This window comes from Echiichthys vipera (assembly GCF_963691815.1).
Source record: "Echiichthys vipera genome assembly, chromosome: X".
NCBI classification, from domain to species: domain Eukaryota; kingdom Metazoa; phylum Chordata; class Actinopteri; order Perciformes; family Trachinidae; genus Echiichthys; species Echiichthys vipera.
In genome coordinates this window covers 36,101,873-36,115,428 of record NC_139825.1, presented here as the reverse complement: position 1 = coordinate 36,115,428, position 13,556 = coordinate 36,101,873, and the positions used below count along the sequence as shown (strand labels likewise).

The window sequence follows — 13,556 nt, the reverse complement described above, 5'->3', positions numbered from 1 at the left end:
TTAAGCATATTTTTCTACCATGGGACATTTACTGTATTGCACTGCAAGAGGTCAGTGTTGAGTGGGAATAATTCAGTTAATTAAATTTTACAGCTGCCCCATAAAATCCTTTTGGTAAATTATAATGTTATATGATCATCTTATTTGTACAAAGAAGTTGTTACAATACGTATTGTTTTTCTTGCTATTGTCTTGTGTTGTGCATAATTCCTGGCATACAAAGATAAAATGATTTTGAATGTAAGATGAGACCTTTCTCTCATTCAGACAATGAAAGTTGTACAAATTAGCGTTTAATGTTACAGCTTCTAATTTTGTGTGGAAACACAATGCACCAGTCTGATTTTTTAAGTAGCACAACTACATATTGTCTTATATAAGATTGTATTGTGTAAAACTAATTAAAAAATGAATGTAATATGATTTAATAGCCTGTATTCTCTGTGTGTGAGGTGTAACAATGACAGTATATTGTGCCACACAGGAGACAAGAGTGAAGAGGAACTGTTAAAGGGTCTCCTCACTGACGGCTACTGCGGTGTGTGAGGCTGTGCTGCTCTTTGAATCTCAGCAACTCTCCCACTATGAGGTGCATGCTGCTTTCAAGACACTAGTAAGAAAACTGGCCTGTGTAATAATGTCTCCTGTTTGCTCTGACTGCAGGGAAAGAAATATGCTCAGAGACCCAAGGTGTGCCTGCAGGCCAAGAGAGGCGAGAAGGTGAACAAAAAGTCTATAGCACCCCAGGTAGGCACTCATTCAGACATTTCTGTCTTCAAACATTTAGGTGCGATCTTAATCTGTAATGTTGAACAATGTGTAACAGAAGAATGAACGTAAACCATAATGCTGCAAGCATCTAATGGTAAGTACTCTAAGGGTCGAAGCTTTACTGATGTCCTCCTCTATGGGATATGATCACATCGTGCTCAGAGAAGGTTTCAGGGATCGTCTATGACAATAGATCTATCTCTTGACAAGCCAGTCTTGTGCCTGTTTTTTGCAGCGGACCATGACTGCTGACAAGGACCATTTCTGTGAGCTGTGTAACATGGTGTTTAGTTCCCATGTGGTGGCAAAATCACACTACGAAGGCAAAGTCCATGCAAAAAATCTTGTAAGCAAGGCTTTCAGTCCCCAGGCAAGTGTGGGTTGGGTGATGTAAAAGTATTATAGTGATCTGAATCTTAATATTCAAAGATAACATTGTGATCAAACTGTCTGCTCAAGTTCTGCCTAAGTTCAGAAGGTTGGACACAATTTAACTTAATTTCATGTTTTTTTTGACCAGAAATCAGCCACAGAGTTCATTATGGAGAATCTTCTAGACCCAACAGCCACCACACCTACCCCCAGAGCAGAGGTTGATCTTAAGGACCCTAACAAGTACTGTGCCCTTTGTGCTGCTTCCTTCAACAATCCCCAAATGGCTTTGCAGCACTACAATGGACGCAAACATCAGAGGAATCAGGCCAGACAGGAGCTGCTCAAAGAGCTTGGAGATGATGTCCAACAAGGTAACACAGGCCCCTGGCTCTCAGCAAAGCAGTAATGATACAAAGTGCATCAGACCCCATTGAGTATATTTTAACTTGCAATACTGATGTGAAAAAAAAAAATATTTCTTGTGGCACATTTGTTCGACACGCTATTATGTCAGTGTCCTTCAGTCTAACTGAGACACAAGGAGACAAAATCAGCAGAAGCTGGCAACAGCATGAGAGCCCAATGCTAGCACATAAACGACCAACAACGAACAAGAAAAAAAAAACATTTGAAAGAGCAAATCGTCTCAGCCACGAAGATTTCATCCTAACAGATAGGTAGGAGATTTGCAGGTAGATGTTCGTTTGATAACCTTCTGGCAATAAATTGGTTTTGACAAGAGGCATTTAGTCTAACTTTGGTTATGTTAGATAATTAAATTCAGTTAAATTCAATTTTATTTACAGTGCCAATTCATTACAAAAGTCATCTCGGGACACACTCTATGACTTAATTATGGTTTACGTAGACCCAACAATCCTCATTGAGTACACAGTGGCAACGAAAACCTTCCCTTTAACAGGCATGAACATCGGAGAGACCCAGCTCTGTGGAGGAAAGACATCTATCTTGAGTGGTTGGGGAGGAAGAAAAGGAGAGAGAGAGAGAGAAAAGAGACAGACAAAAAGACAGTCCCAGAGATGCAAGCAACCAAAAAAGTAACAGTATCTATAATAATATCTATAGTAATGTGAATATGACTTATATGTTATGGCAGTTAATACAGCAGAATAGTGTAAACAAGCACAGCTAAGGTGCTAGATTATAAAAATGATAGTAATTATGGTGGTAAATATGAGTAGTGGTAATAACAGTGATGATACGGACAGAGAGGAGAGAAGCTCAGAGTATCTGGAAAAGTATTATCCCCCGGCAGACTAGGCCTATAGCAGCATCATTAAGCAGAACAAAATCAGCTACGGCTCCATACATGCAGGCTCTAAATAATAACATTGAATTTCAATTAGTTAGTGGCTGTTTGCAGGTGTTACACAGAATGTTAATTTTGGGTCTCATTTTTTCCTAATTTTTTTATTTTCTGTTGTAGTTCTGTATAACAGTAGAGAAGACTTGGAAACACCCAAATGCAAAAATGATTTGAACCAAAAGTTACTATTTCGATTAAAGTAAAAAAAACTAGCTAGAATGAGAAGAAAGCAAAGGAAGAAGTATATCTGGGTGCTTATAAGCCATTATTTGATTATTTATGCCATTGATATTTTTCCCTCCTTACCCACTCTATGTTTGTTACAGCCGACTCCCTGATGTGTCAGATGTGTAGCATACAATTTAACTCTGTGGAGATGTTCCAGGCCCACATGCAAGAAAACAAACATCAGATTAGGTAAAATCAAGAATTTTTTCACTAACATTCTCTGTCCACTGTAATTTCTGAAATAATGTTCCACCGCTGTCTTACTTTACTGGTGGCGTGCACAATAGAACGAGAGAAGCATAAGAAAGTAAATGAGAGTTAGTCTGCTCACTGAATATTGCGATGTGATAGTAAACATTTTCCTTTTTTTTTGTAATACGTACGCAGTATGCAAACTATCTCTGATTTTATCATACATACAGTCCCATTGGATCATCATATTGTTCTGTGACTGCTGGGTGTGCAAGTAGGGAATGGTTTGATATGTTGAGTTACCTGTAGGCACTTGATAAACTGATGATATTACTTAACTAAGTTTCTGTAAATTAGATTTTTTAGACCTACTGTGGCCTTAGTGTGACATCAGCATTTATCAACCAATTGTATTGCAACTGAATTCCTGTTTGCATGTTCTCGACCAGGGAGAAGAAGGTTGTTAACCTTTGCAAATCCCAACAAAAAGACTACAACACATTTGCAGATGAACTGGCAGATTACATTAAGGTTCAGAAGGCTCGTGGAGTCGCCCCAAAGGCCGGTCAAACCGTCCCTTTGGGTGACACGCAAAAGGAGGATGAGGGAGATGGAGAAGAAGAGGACGCAATAAACAAGGGGGGTATTATAGAACTGAACAAACCTATCCCCAACCTCCCTCCCACCTCTAACCCTCCTCAACACTCCCGCCCTGGTTGTTACTACCCTGTTAAAGGGTGGCTTCCTCCACATCAGGGCCGTCCCTGGCCGTCCCATGGCTGGGATTATAACTGCCCTCCTCCCATCGTCCCAGGCTCAGGCTCTGCGCTGTTCACCAGTCAGCCCACAAAAAGAAGGAGGGGAAGAAAACAGTCAAGCTCCTCCTCGTATACTACTTCGTCCTCTTACTCCTCCTCATATAGCAGTAACACAAGTGACAGTGATGACAGTGAATACAGGCACAGAGACAAGAGGAGAGTTAGAAGATCCAGGAAGGAGAGAGGCAGGAGGGCAAGGGATGAAGACTCAGACAAGGAGGAGAAAAGGAGGAAAAGACAGAGGAGGGAAAGAGATGACAACACGGAGGAGAGGAGAAGAGAGGAATCTGGAGAGTCAGAGGAAGAGAGGAGGAGGAGAAAGCGAAAAAATCACGGCAAGCAGAGAAGACGAGAAAATAAATCCCGGGAGGAAGACTTTGAGGGAGGGGAAAAGACAATGAGCAGTTTAATGCCAGAAGACACGATGGACAATAGAAAAAAGACTGAAGTGCAAATTCAGGCTGAAATGAATGTTGAGCAGGGAGAGGGTGGACAGGACAAGCCAGACAAACCTAAATACAGGAAAGAGAAGAAGAAAACAAAAGAGAAAGTAGACACTAGGACTGAGGAGGAGAAGCTGTGGGATGACTCCATTCTGGGCTGTTAAACTCAAAAGGCGTTGTTAAACTCTGTCTGTTGAACTGCTGACATTTAAGCAAAACATGAAGTTATCATGAGCATGACATTGAATATCTCAAAAACTGTCTGTATCAAAATAGTGTTTAGAGCAGTTAATGCAGTTTTTACTAATTGCTTTGATAGCCAGAAAATGTTGTTCTCAATAGTTGTGCTAGCTGGCAAGCCATATTTAGTCAATTTGTGTTTGTTTCTAACACACATCCACGACTACAATAGCTTTATTTTTCACTATGACACTTATATTTTGGATTTAATTAATTTGCACATCTTTATTACCATTGTTGGCTTCAATATTTAAGTTTTTTTTATTGCCTATCATTTGAAATTATCAAGAAGTCCCCTTGACCTTTTAATATATCAGTATGCATTTGTATCTGTGCTTCTGTCAAGGAATTGATAGACTGTGATCCCTTCAGCAGCCTGTGGTTGGCACTGTTGAGCTTTACTCAGAGCATCAGTAAAGCAAATAAAAGTCTATAGATATTAGAAGCTTAGGCATTACATTTCTTCTGAATGTTGGTGTTCTTTCACTGAGGGAAGGTAGGGTAGAAGGCTTTAGTTTATTAATTATTAATTATTATACAAGTTCTTTATCTGTTGCACGTCAAAACTATTTGAAAAACTGAAGAGTGCTGTGCTGCATTGCCGTAGTCTAGCATGTATTGTCTACATGTGTTACGGATGTGCGGATGCACATCAGCCCATAAAATGTTTAGGGTCACGCAGGTGCAAAAGTTCAAATGAGGACAGCTCTTTACAAACATCAAAATTTTCTGATGTAGTCTGTGATGAATTGAACAGGCAGTTTACACTAAGATGACCTAACAGAGGCAAAGTAAAGTTACTGCATTTACTTCCAATTTCCAACTGTACTTTTGACTCATAAGGATCCACTAAAAACAATGTTTTTAAATTTTTTAAACTCTAAATAGACTCTGACTAGTTAATAGTTATACAGCTTTATGAATCATGACAGTGTACTTGATGGTTTTTCTATATTTCTAGAAGGTTTTATGTTTGCAAGCACTATGGACTACAGGAACTGACTTACATGGTGGCCATAAAAACCTGCCAAAACACGCTCAAACGGGCCTGCAGATGAATCATCCTTTAAAATCCTTTGACATCACTTATTTTTTAGTGTTTTTAAAGGTACAGTATATGGACTAACAATTTGTGTTGTTCATTGCAGTATCAGTTATTCGATTGCATCCGTGTGCAGAGTGGTGCTCTTCATGTGGCTTGTAGGAACAGAAGAACAGAGTATCAACCAGATTCTAGCACAAGTAGTGTAGTAAATCAATTACATTCCTGAAACAAAGGTTACAATATTGTAACCCTAGATCTATTAGCACAGGCAGAGCCCTCTACTGGACTCCATGGGTAATACTCTGATAAAAGCATCCATTCACACAATGAAATTTGCATAAACATAGCCGGACAATCAGGACCTGCCTAACTGAATATGTGTCGTTCAGTATATAAGGCAGTACACACCACTATCTGCTATCCTACACCCTCTTCAGAGAGTGGCATAGGAGCGACAGGCCCCGTAGGTAGAGGGCTCTGCCTGTGCTAATAGAACTTGGGTTACAATATTGCAACTTTCGTTCCATCTCACACAGGCCTGATGAATGAGTGTTGTGTTATAACATAGACCCAACTACACCGGCCCTGACCCACCTACCCCTGTATAGCCTAAGCTGTGGAGAAGTAGGTGACCCCAGTCACCCCTAGTATGCAACTTTACTGGGTAGAGCAACTGTCCAACCTTGCAGAGGTCAAAAGACAAGCAAAAGACACCTCGCACACCACATTCCCAAAACCATCGATGAGCATGGGAACATGTAGGTGTAACTTGCCCAGAGGGGCGGGCAAATAGCCAATTACTGAAGAGAAAAAGGATAGACAGTGGCGTGTACTGCCTTATGTCCTGAACAACACTTATTCAGGTAGGCACGTCCTCACTGGTCAGTTACGTTTATGCAAATTTCAGTGGGTGAATGCATGCTGTTATTGGAGGAGATTATCACCCATAAAGTCAGTAGAGGGTGGAGCATGTGTGAGATCAAACACCTTGCTGTTTTAAAGTTAAATAATTGTTGAAAAGACTTAATTACACAGTGTACCAGTGTTGATAGCAAAGGAAAAGGGAGAATGGACAGTTGATAAAGTTTGCTGCAGAAGTCACGTAGAGGCTTTCAGTTAGCTTCTTAAGTGAGGTCTTGACTTAAAATAGTATTTGTTTAAAGCACTGCAAATTAAACCCAAACAAACATCTAAATCTTTGACACAATAATATAGACATGAAATGTCTTGAATGAAAATAAACTTTTAATGAAAAAAAATTGAGGCTGCTTTTGAATGAAAATAAACTTTTAATGAGTAATAGAGAGAAGAAATTAAGGCTGCTTTTGAATAAAAACATCGCAGCAGACAGACCAACAAATGCTATCATAGCTCTGCGATGTGTAAAGAGCAGCTCTGAAGCCGCCTGAGATCTCCTGTTTTCAAAGAATCCTGTGGTCTCGTTCCCTCTCTCGCTCGAGTCCTCGACCCCCGTAGAGCTGTAGGGTGCCCACATCCTCTCACTTTAAGACCCCCACCAGGCCGCTCTACACCCTAACCTTTAATCCACACGCAAAACAATCCAGAGACAACACTAAGCGCTCATCAGGTTTATAAAGGAAGTTCTAAGTTCTGGGGATAATCAGACATTTGAACAGTTAGTGCTCTTCTAAGAATGACTGCCCTTAAATAATTTAAGTAAAATAGAAATGCCATTCATGGGATTCATTGCTTTAAATTTGGAGTGAAGAACCTCTTTAAGTAAGATATGAACTGCAAAAAAATCTTCAGTGCCTCTTTGATACTTTCTAAAGCAGTGTACCTGCGTAAGTCATTGTTGCTCATAAATGACAATATCACTTGTACAGTCTGTAGATAAGATTCAGGGTCGATGAAAAGACATCAGTGTTTGGAATATCCACACAAAAATATTCATTGTGAAGTTTAGTAAAATAAGTAGTTGATTAATCAATTAGTTGATATCCGAATTAATCAATTAACTTGTTTTGATGTGCAGTCAAGTCACTTATGAAGCAAAAAATGTATTCATGAGTTTAAGTTTTGGAAATATGAAGATTTTCTGTTTTACATCATCATAAATGAAGTGCCCTTAGGTATTAGCCTATTATCCTACTTGGCAGTAATTTAAAGACGTCACCTTAGGCTCTTGGAAATTGTGATGCCACTTTTCACTGATTTCCGACATGATTATTCAGTTGCTGTAAATAATTGGTATTTGCTGCCCCAGCTGACTCATTCCAAAGTCAGGTGTTCCTAAAAGTGAACCTTCCCCGTCATCTTTTCATGTGTTACGTCTGTAACTTGCTGATGAAATTTAAATTGCATGCATACATACATCGGTCACAATGAAGTACTTTTACAGCTGGACTCGTCAGTGGATTTGTGCAGAAATGACCTTCTATGTCATTAGGACATTTAGAAATCAATCTCCATTTATTCTTTTTAAGCTTTCATACTACAAGAAAGTTCAACTAATTGAGACATATTAATTCTGTTGAAATAATTTAGAGTCAATATTTTACTACTAAACTATTTCACTACATTTTTCCTGATTATACTGAATGTTCCTTTAGATAAGTGAATATATTCAGAACTCATATGATTTGTATTGCAAAGGTACTTTGCATCAGGTTGTCATGCACTAAGCGCACAACGTTTTGTTATACTGCTTTCTTAATTTGTGTCTTGATACACTAAAATTAAAAAACGTAATGAGCAAGAAGTGAAGAAGCTGTAGACACAAACCAGTCAATATTTAAAAATAATCTACAGAATTGTGGATCAGGGTTTGTATAATTGGTCCTTTGTTTCCAATACCTGCAGTTCAGGCTCCGTACATTGGTAATCCCTCGCTGTGCTTTGCAGAGAGGCATGAAACTGAATATGTAGGACTCTGCTGAGCTCTAGGTCATGCACCTGGGCAGAGACCACAGCACTGCAAACTGCTGCTTTGTGAATATACAACTGTTTTATTGCTTGATATGTGGTATTCATGTGGTGTTCATCAGCTGTTTGTTATGATCACTGTATGTGTGTCATGTATGTTGAACTGCACCTTTAAAGCATGTTAGAATCAGATGATTGGTATTATTTGTATGCTATATATGGTATCCATTTTGACAGTTGTCTGTTATATTTTATGCACATTTCAAAATTAAATTTGTGTGTGTGTGTGTGTGTGTGTGTGTGTGTGTGTGTGTGTGTGTGTGTGTGTGTGTGTGTGTGTGTGTGTGTGTGTGTGTGTGTGTGTGTGTGTGTGTGTGTGTGTGTGTGTGTGTGTGTGTGTGTGTGTGTGTGTGTGTGTGTGTGTGTGTGTGTGTGTGTGTGTGTGTGTGTGTGTGTGTGTGTGTGTGTGTGTGTGTGTGTGTGTGCTGGTAAATGGCCCACTCTGATAGGCCCTGAGTGTGTCACACTGGGGTGTTGCCTTGACGACTCAGGGCCCTGTCAGCTCAGTTCCTCCCATCATCTCTGACAGATAGATAGCAGGAAAAGAAAGTATCAGCAGCGTCCCTCAGCTACCACTTAAGATACACAGGTGCATACACACACTAGCGACTGGACGAAATGGTCCTGCTGCCACTGGCATGGGCACTGTTTACAGTATCGCTGTGGACATCAGGTAAGGCCACTAAGTTTCTCTGTTGTTTCATTTGCCTCAGGCATTCTCGACATCATAACTCAGTCAGGGGCCTGTAGTGAGGGATGTGTCGTCGTCTGCTCAAACTGACACTTGTCGGATGTTTAACTTAAATTAGACCCCAGATAAGCGGATGAAGATGAGATGAGATGAGATCTACACTCATCAAATACATAACCATAGTTTGTGCTAAAAGGTGAACTTTGTTTATAATAGTCCAACAGATAACACTGAATGCTTAAAGGGACAAAGTACAACGCCGTAGCCTTTGGTTCACTCGTTAAAACAAATGGTCAAACTGCCACGGAAGTTAATTTATATCTCAGAATTGTATACTGGTTATTGATACTTTTACAATTACCTCAATGTAATGTGTACAATCTGGATTAAAGGTAAAGTGATGACAGATGATGAGGGTATAATACCTGTTTGTGCTCTGCGGTAGGTGTATATCAATTTTATATTTAAACTTATTTTGCTTTTTTAGATATATTTTAGCTCTATCAAGGCTTTGCAATTATTCATTCTATTATTATTATTATAATAATAATAATTATTATTATAATTATATTGTATTTATATAACAACTCATGGGATGCAGATTAAAACAATTTGGTGTATTCTTGAACGTCTCACAATTTGTGCGTTTCATATCGCCCAGATGTTGGACAGAACAGAATGATCAACCAAAAGACTTACCAATTAGCCTTTACTTCTGGCACACTGGAAGCCTTGCTTATCTTTAAGATATTTCATCAGAATAGGGATTGCAAAAGGTATGCCTACATACCTGACTAGAAAACCCACAGGCATTGGACGTGATTCTAAAATAAGATGAAAAAGCTCTTCTTAAACACTGCATGAATGCCAAATCGGTCTACCTTATAGCAATTTCCAAATGTCACCTTCAAAAGTTGAAATACGTACAAGAGGTTTTGTTCATAGTCTGGCTTTGTTTCCCTTCTTGCAACACTTTCGGTGTAGTGTTTCTGTACCATTTTGCCAGTTGTACTTTCGTGTTTCTTGCTTGAAGAGTACTTGTCTGTGCTTTTACTTTTCAATAAATCTCAGGAGAGACTACACATGTGCTGTTGTGTCTCTTAGGAGTTTGAGTGTTATTGAGTTATCTTTTTTCTCTCCTAGGTTTGGGCCAGATCCTGCAGCAAAAACCCAGCAAAGTTCAGTATCCTCAAATACTCAGTACAGAGACTATTGAGTGCGCCAGCAATTACACCTTATGTGAAGTCTACTGGTTTCGCAGTATTTATAGCCACAGCAAAGTACAGTTCTTAGGCAAATGCAACAATGCTGACTTTGCTACCCATGGGACCAGTGTGAACAAAGTGGACGAAGCACGGTTCAAATTCAGCAGGAACAGAGGCAGTATGTCCTTTATGTTACGCATCATCAATGTGACAGAGGAGGACACAGGGATGTATTCTTGTGTCCTCAAGTGCAAGAAAAAAACAGAAGTGTGGAACTCTGGGGTTCTTCTTCGGCCAGGAGGTTTGTACACTGAAATAGTGAGCGCTTCATTTACAGTTAAATATCAGGTGAAATATTAAGCGGATATGAGGGTTTCAGTACATGTGCCTGAATTCCTGAGTAAATAAATATAATATAGTAATAATTCCTGAGTAAATGTTGATCTAAACCAAAACTCTGCAGTTAAATTTGGTGCCTCATAACATTACGTCTTAAGATCATTATGTGCTGCTACGTAACATGTCGAGTTCAACCAGGAGTCTTTGCCTCGTGCTGCCCTCTTTTACAGTATAACTCCTCTGTCTATTATCCTTTAATAAGTCATTATATTTTAAAATTGGTTCCTTTCTATGTATCCTATTTCTCCAGAGTTATTAGTTCTGACCAAAATATGGGAGCTTCTTATAGTTTATTTGCTCACCTGGGTGAGGGAGTCAACCGCATAGACTTAGTGGACACTCTGAGCCTCAGTAGCACTCAAGAGTGACTGCCGTTACTGCTTTTGTTGAGAGATGTATATCTGTAACAAGTATGCATGGGAAATATTATAGTTTCGAAGTTACTTTGGATTGTGGTTGAGCGCTTCTTTTTGACTGACTGGTGAAACACAATTTTATTTATTTTTTAAGACTTATTTTGTGGCCTTTTATTTTGGACAGTATGGTTGGAGGTCAACAGGAAATGGAAGAGAGAGAGAGGTGGTGACATGAAGCAAAGGTCCACGGACTCACGGAATCGGACCTGGGCTGCTGCGGCGAGGGATTTTAGCCTCTATATATTTGGTGCCTGCTCTAACCACTGAGCCACCAGGCACCCGTAAAACGCAGATTTAATGTAGAGTGAAATAGATAGTAAAAGGTTTCCAGATCATGGATAAAAAGAAAGTTGTAGTTACACTAGATCTATAATATGCATGTGTAGAGGTTATCCATCAATATGTGATTATCTCTGAGAAAAATTTGAAAAATTTGAAGAATAACTGGTCGAACAGGACAGTACACCATACAGTACATGATGTATCTGTAGTGAGAACTTGTAATAAAATCCAGGTCAGGATCATTTTTTATGATGGATAAAGATGGGAAAATAGGAGGGACAGGTCAAAAATGATTGGATTATCCTTTCAGTTTCTGCTGTTTAATACTAATCACTTCTCTTTATCATATTTTTGGTCTTTATCTGACAGTGACCCCTCCAACGTTACCGCCTGAGACGAAACCCAAACCACCAGTCAAGTCAGTCTGCCGCTGCCCTAAGAAGTCTTCACAGGGTAAGTTAAGGGAAAAGAGGCACATTTGTCAGGTTGCGTAAGTTGTATTATGTTCTGTTGCTTGTGTGTGTGTTATACGTATGATGTATAAGCATTTTCATAAATGTACTGTAACGGTATTAATCTTGTGCACTGTATCGGATTGTAATGATAGAAATACAATAGAAAGGGTAGAGATAATGCAATAATAGGTTGTACTGAAAGCCCATCTAATGATTGATCGATTATAACACATGGCTACAATGCATTTAGATATAAGCAGGTACTGTGTATGTTTGCTCCAGATGGCTGTGGTTCGCTGATTCTTTGGCCGTTAGTTGGTGTTATTGCGGCCCTGGCTCTCGCTCTTATCTGCACACTGTACTACTTCAGCCGTGAGTAGTCCTCCAGCATCTCATTCCACATTGCTCACAATTAGTTGGCAAACTAATTGAAGAGCTTTGAAATGTACATATTTTTATATCTATATATATTTAAATGTTTTCTTTGCACGTTCTTGCTTATAGGACTGCCCAAAAAATGTCGACACCACTTTGTGAAGTAAGTAGATTAGAACCTATTGTGAAAAGATCGGTTAATTTTTGCTAATCAACAAATAGCAATAATTTCTGTTTTATTTTTACATTCTGTGCAATACTTTAAACTCTTTCTTCTGTTTTCCACAATTAAGGAGGAGGTAGATGACCGAAAGCACTGCATCTACAGCTTATATTTGACTCAAAGTATGTAGTTTTTTGCCTGTGAATGTTCTCATTTGTCCAGGTCATCGTTATCTGATATGATATTTTTATTGTATTTTATATGAAACATTTATTGTATGTGTGTGTATTTATCGCCATTCAATTCAGGTGGAAGTAAAACTGCTACATTATGTGCTAGAATCAGAGGTTGTTTATGCAGTATGAATGTAAAAAAATCTTTCACACACTAACGCTTGCCTCTGTGATTGCAGTAACCTACATCCAGTGGAGCCTGAAGATCCCTTAAGATCACCTCTGCTAACAACACGTTGTGTTTGCTAACAACACAACGTGTTGTTAGCAAAAGGTGCGCCAGGGAAAAGTTTTATGATTTCAAGAGAAGCAACCATGTAACATATTGTAATATACTCACTGTTTTTTATTACACCTATTACAAGGCAGCTCCAGATCTCCACCAGTTAAATTCTAACAGCTAAAATACATGGGGAATGGACTTGGAGTGTACGTAGGGAGGGAATAGCAGGATTTTTTACCTACTACACAGACTCCGTCAGTGGTATGTTCTTTCTATAATGATTTTGAGGTGCCGATATGCAGATGACACCATCATTTATCCAGGTGCTTTTTCAATTCAGCAGGTTAATGATCTGTAGCTTTGGTTTTTAGATTATTCTTAAATCTGAACAAAACATGGCAGTACTTTTTCTCAAAGCCCAAACCTGATCTGTTTACTTATATACAGCGTATATTACATACAACACATAGTCGTCTGAATAGCTGCATGGGAGTACACTTTTCTTTCTGCTGTCTTTGGTATTTATTTGTGTTTTTGTGTTATTTTCAAACATTTTGTTAAAAACAGGCCTGAAAAGTTGATTTCTCTGTGAGCAAGATTCTGTTATTTCAATAAAAGTGTATATTACCAATAATTTACAGTGGTAAATCTTCTTTATAGTATCAAATGCATCTATAAACAAATGTCTTTTTTCACTATGATCTGCTGTACATCTAAATAAGTAACTCT

The 13,556-nt window shown here is 38.9% G+C and overlaps 2 protein-coding genes across 2 annotated transcripts; both read left to right on the top strand.

The window, feature by feature from the left end:
- Nucleotides 1–500: 500 nt before the first annotated feature.
- zmat1 (zinc finger matrin-type 1) lies at nucleotides 501–4,627 on the top strand. The gene is given in 7 exon segments (XM_083938769.1): nucleotides 501–538; nucleotides 664–747; nucleotides 1,007–1,115; nucleotides 1,118–1,167; nucleotides 1,292–1,517; nucleotides 2,800–2,890; nucleotides 3,343–4,627. Coding segments are annotated over 5 exon segments (1,446 nt in total). The 5' UTR covers nucleotides 501–538; nucleotides 664–747; nucleotides 1,007–1,012; the 3' UTR covers nucleotides 4,319–4,627.
- Nucleotides 4,628–8,924: 4,297 nt separating this feature from the next.
- cd8b (cd8 beta) lies at nucleotides 8,925–12,375 on the top strand (the record flags this gene model as incomplete). Its single annotated transcript, XM_083939620.1, has 7 exons — nucleotides 8,925–9,058; nucleotides 10,220–10,582; nucleotides 11,221–11,343; nucleotides 11,553–11,568; nucleotides 11,689–11,831; nucleotides 12,116–12,205; nucleotides 12,338–12,375. The coding sequence occupies exons 1-7, from the start codon at nucleotides 9,004–9,006 to the stop codon at nucleotides 12,373–12,375; spliced, it is 828 nt and encodes a 275-aa protein (XP_083795746.1). The 5' UTR covers nucleotides 8,925–9,003.
- Between the last annotated feature and the right edge of the window lie 1,181 nt (nucleotides 12,376–13,556).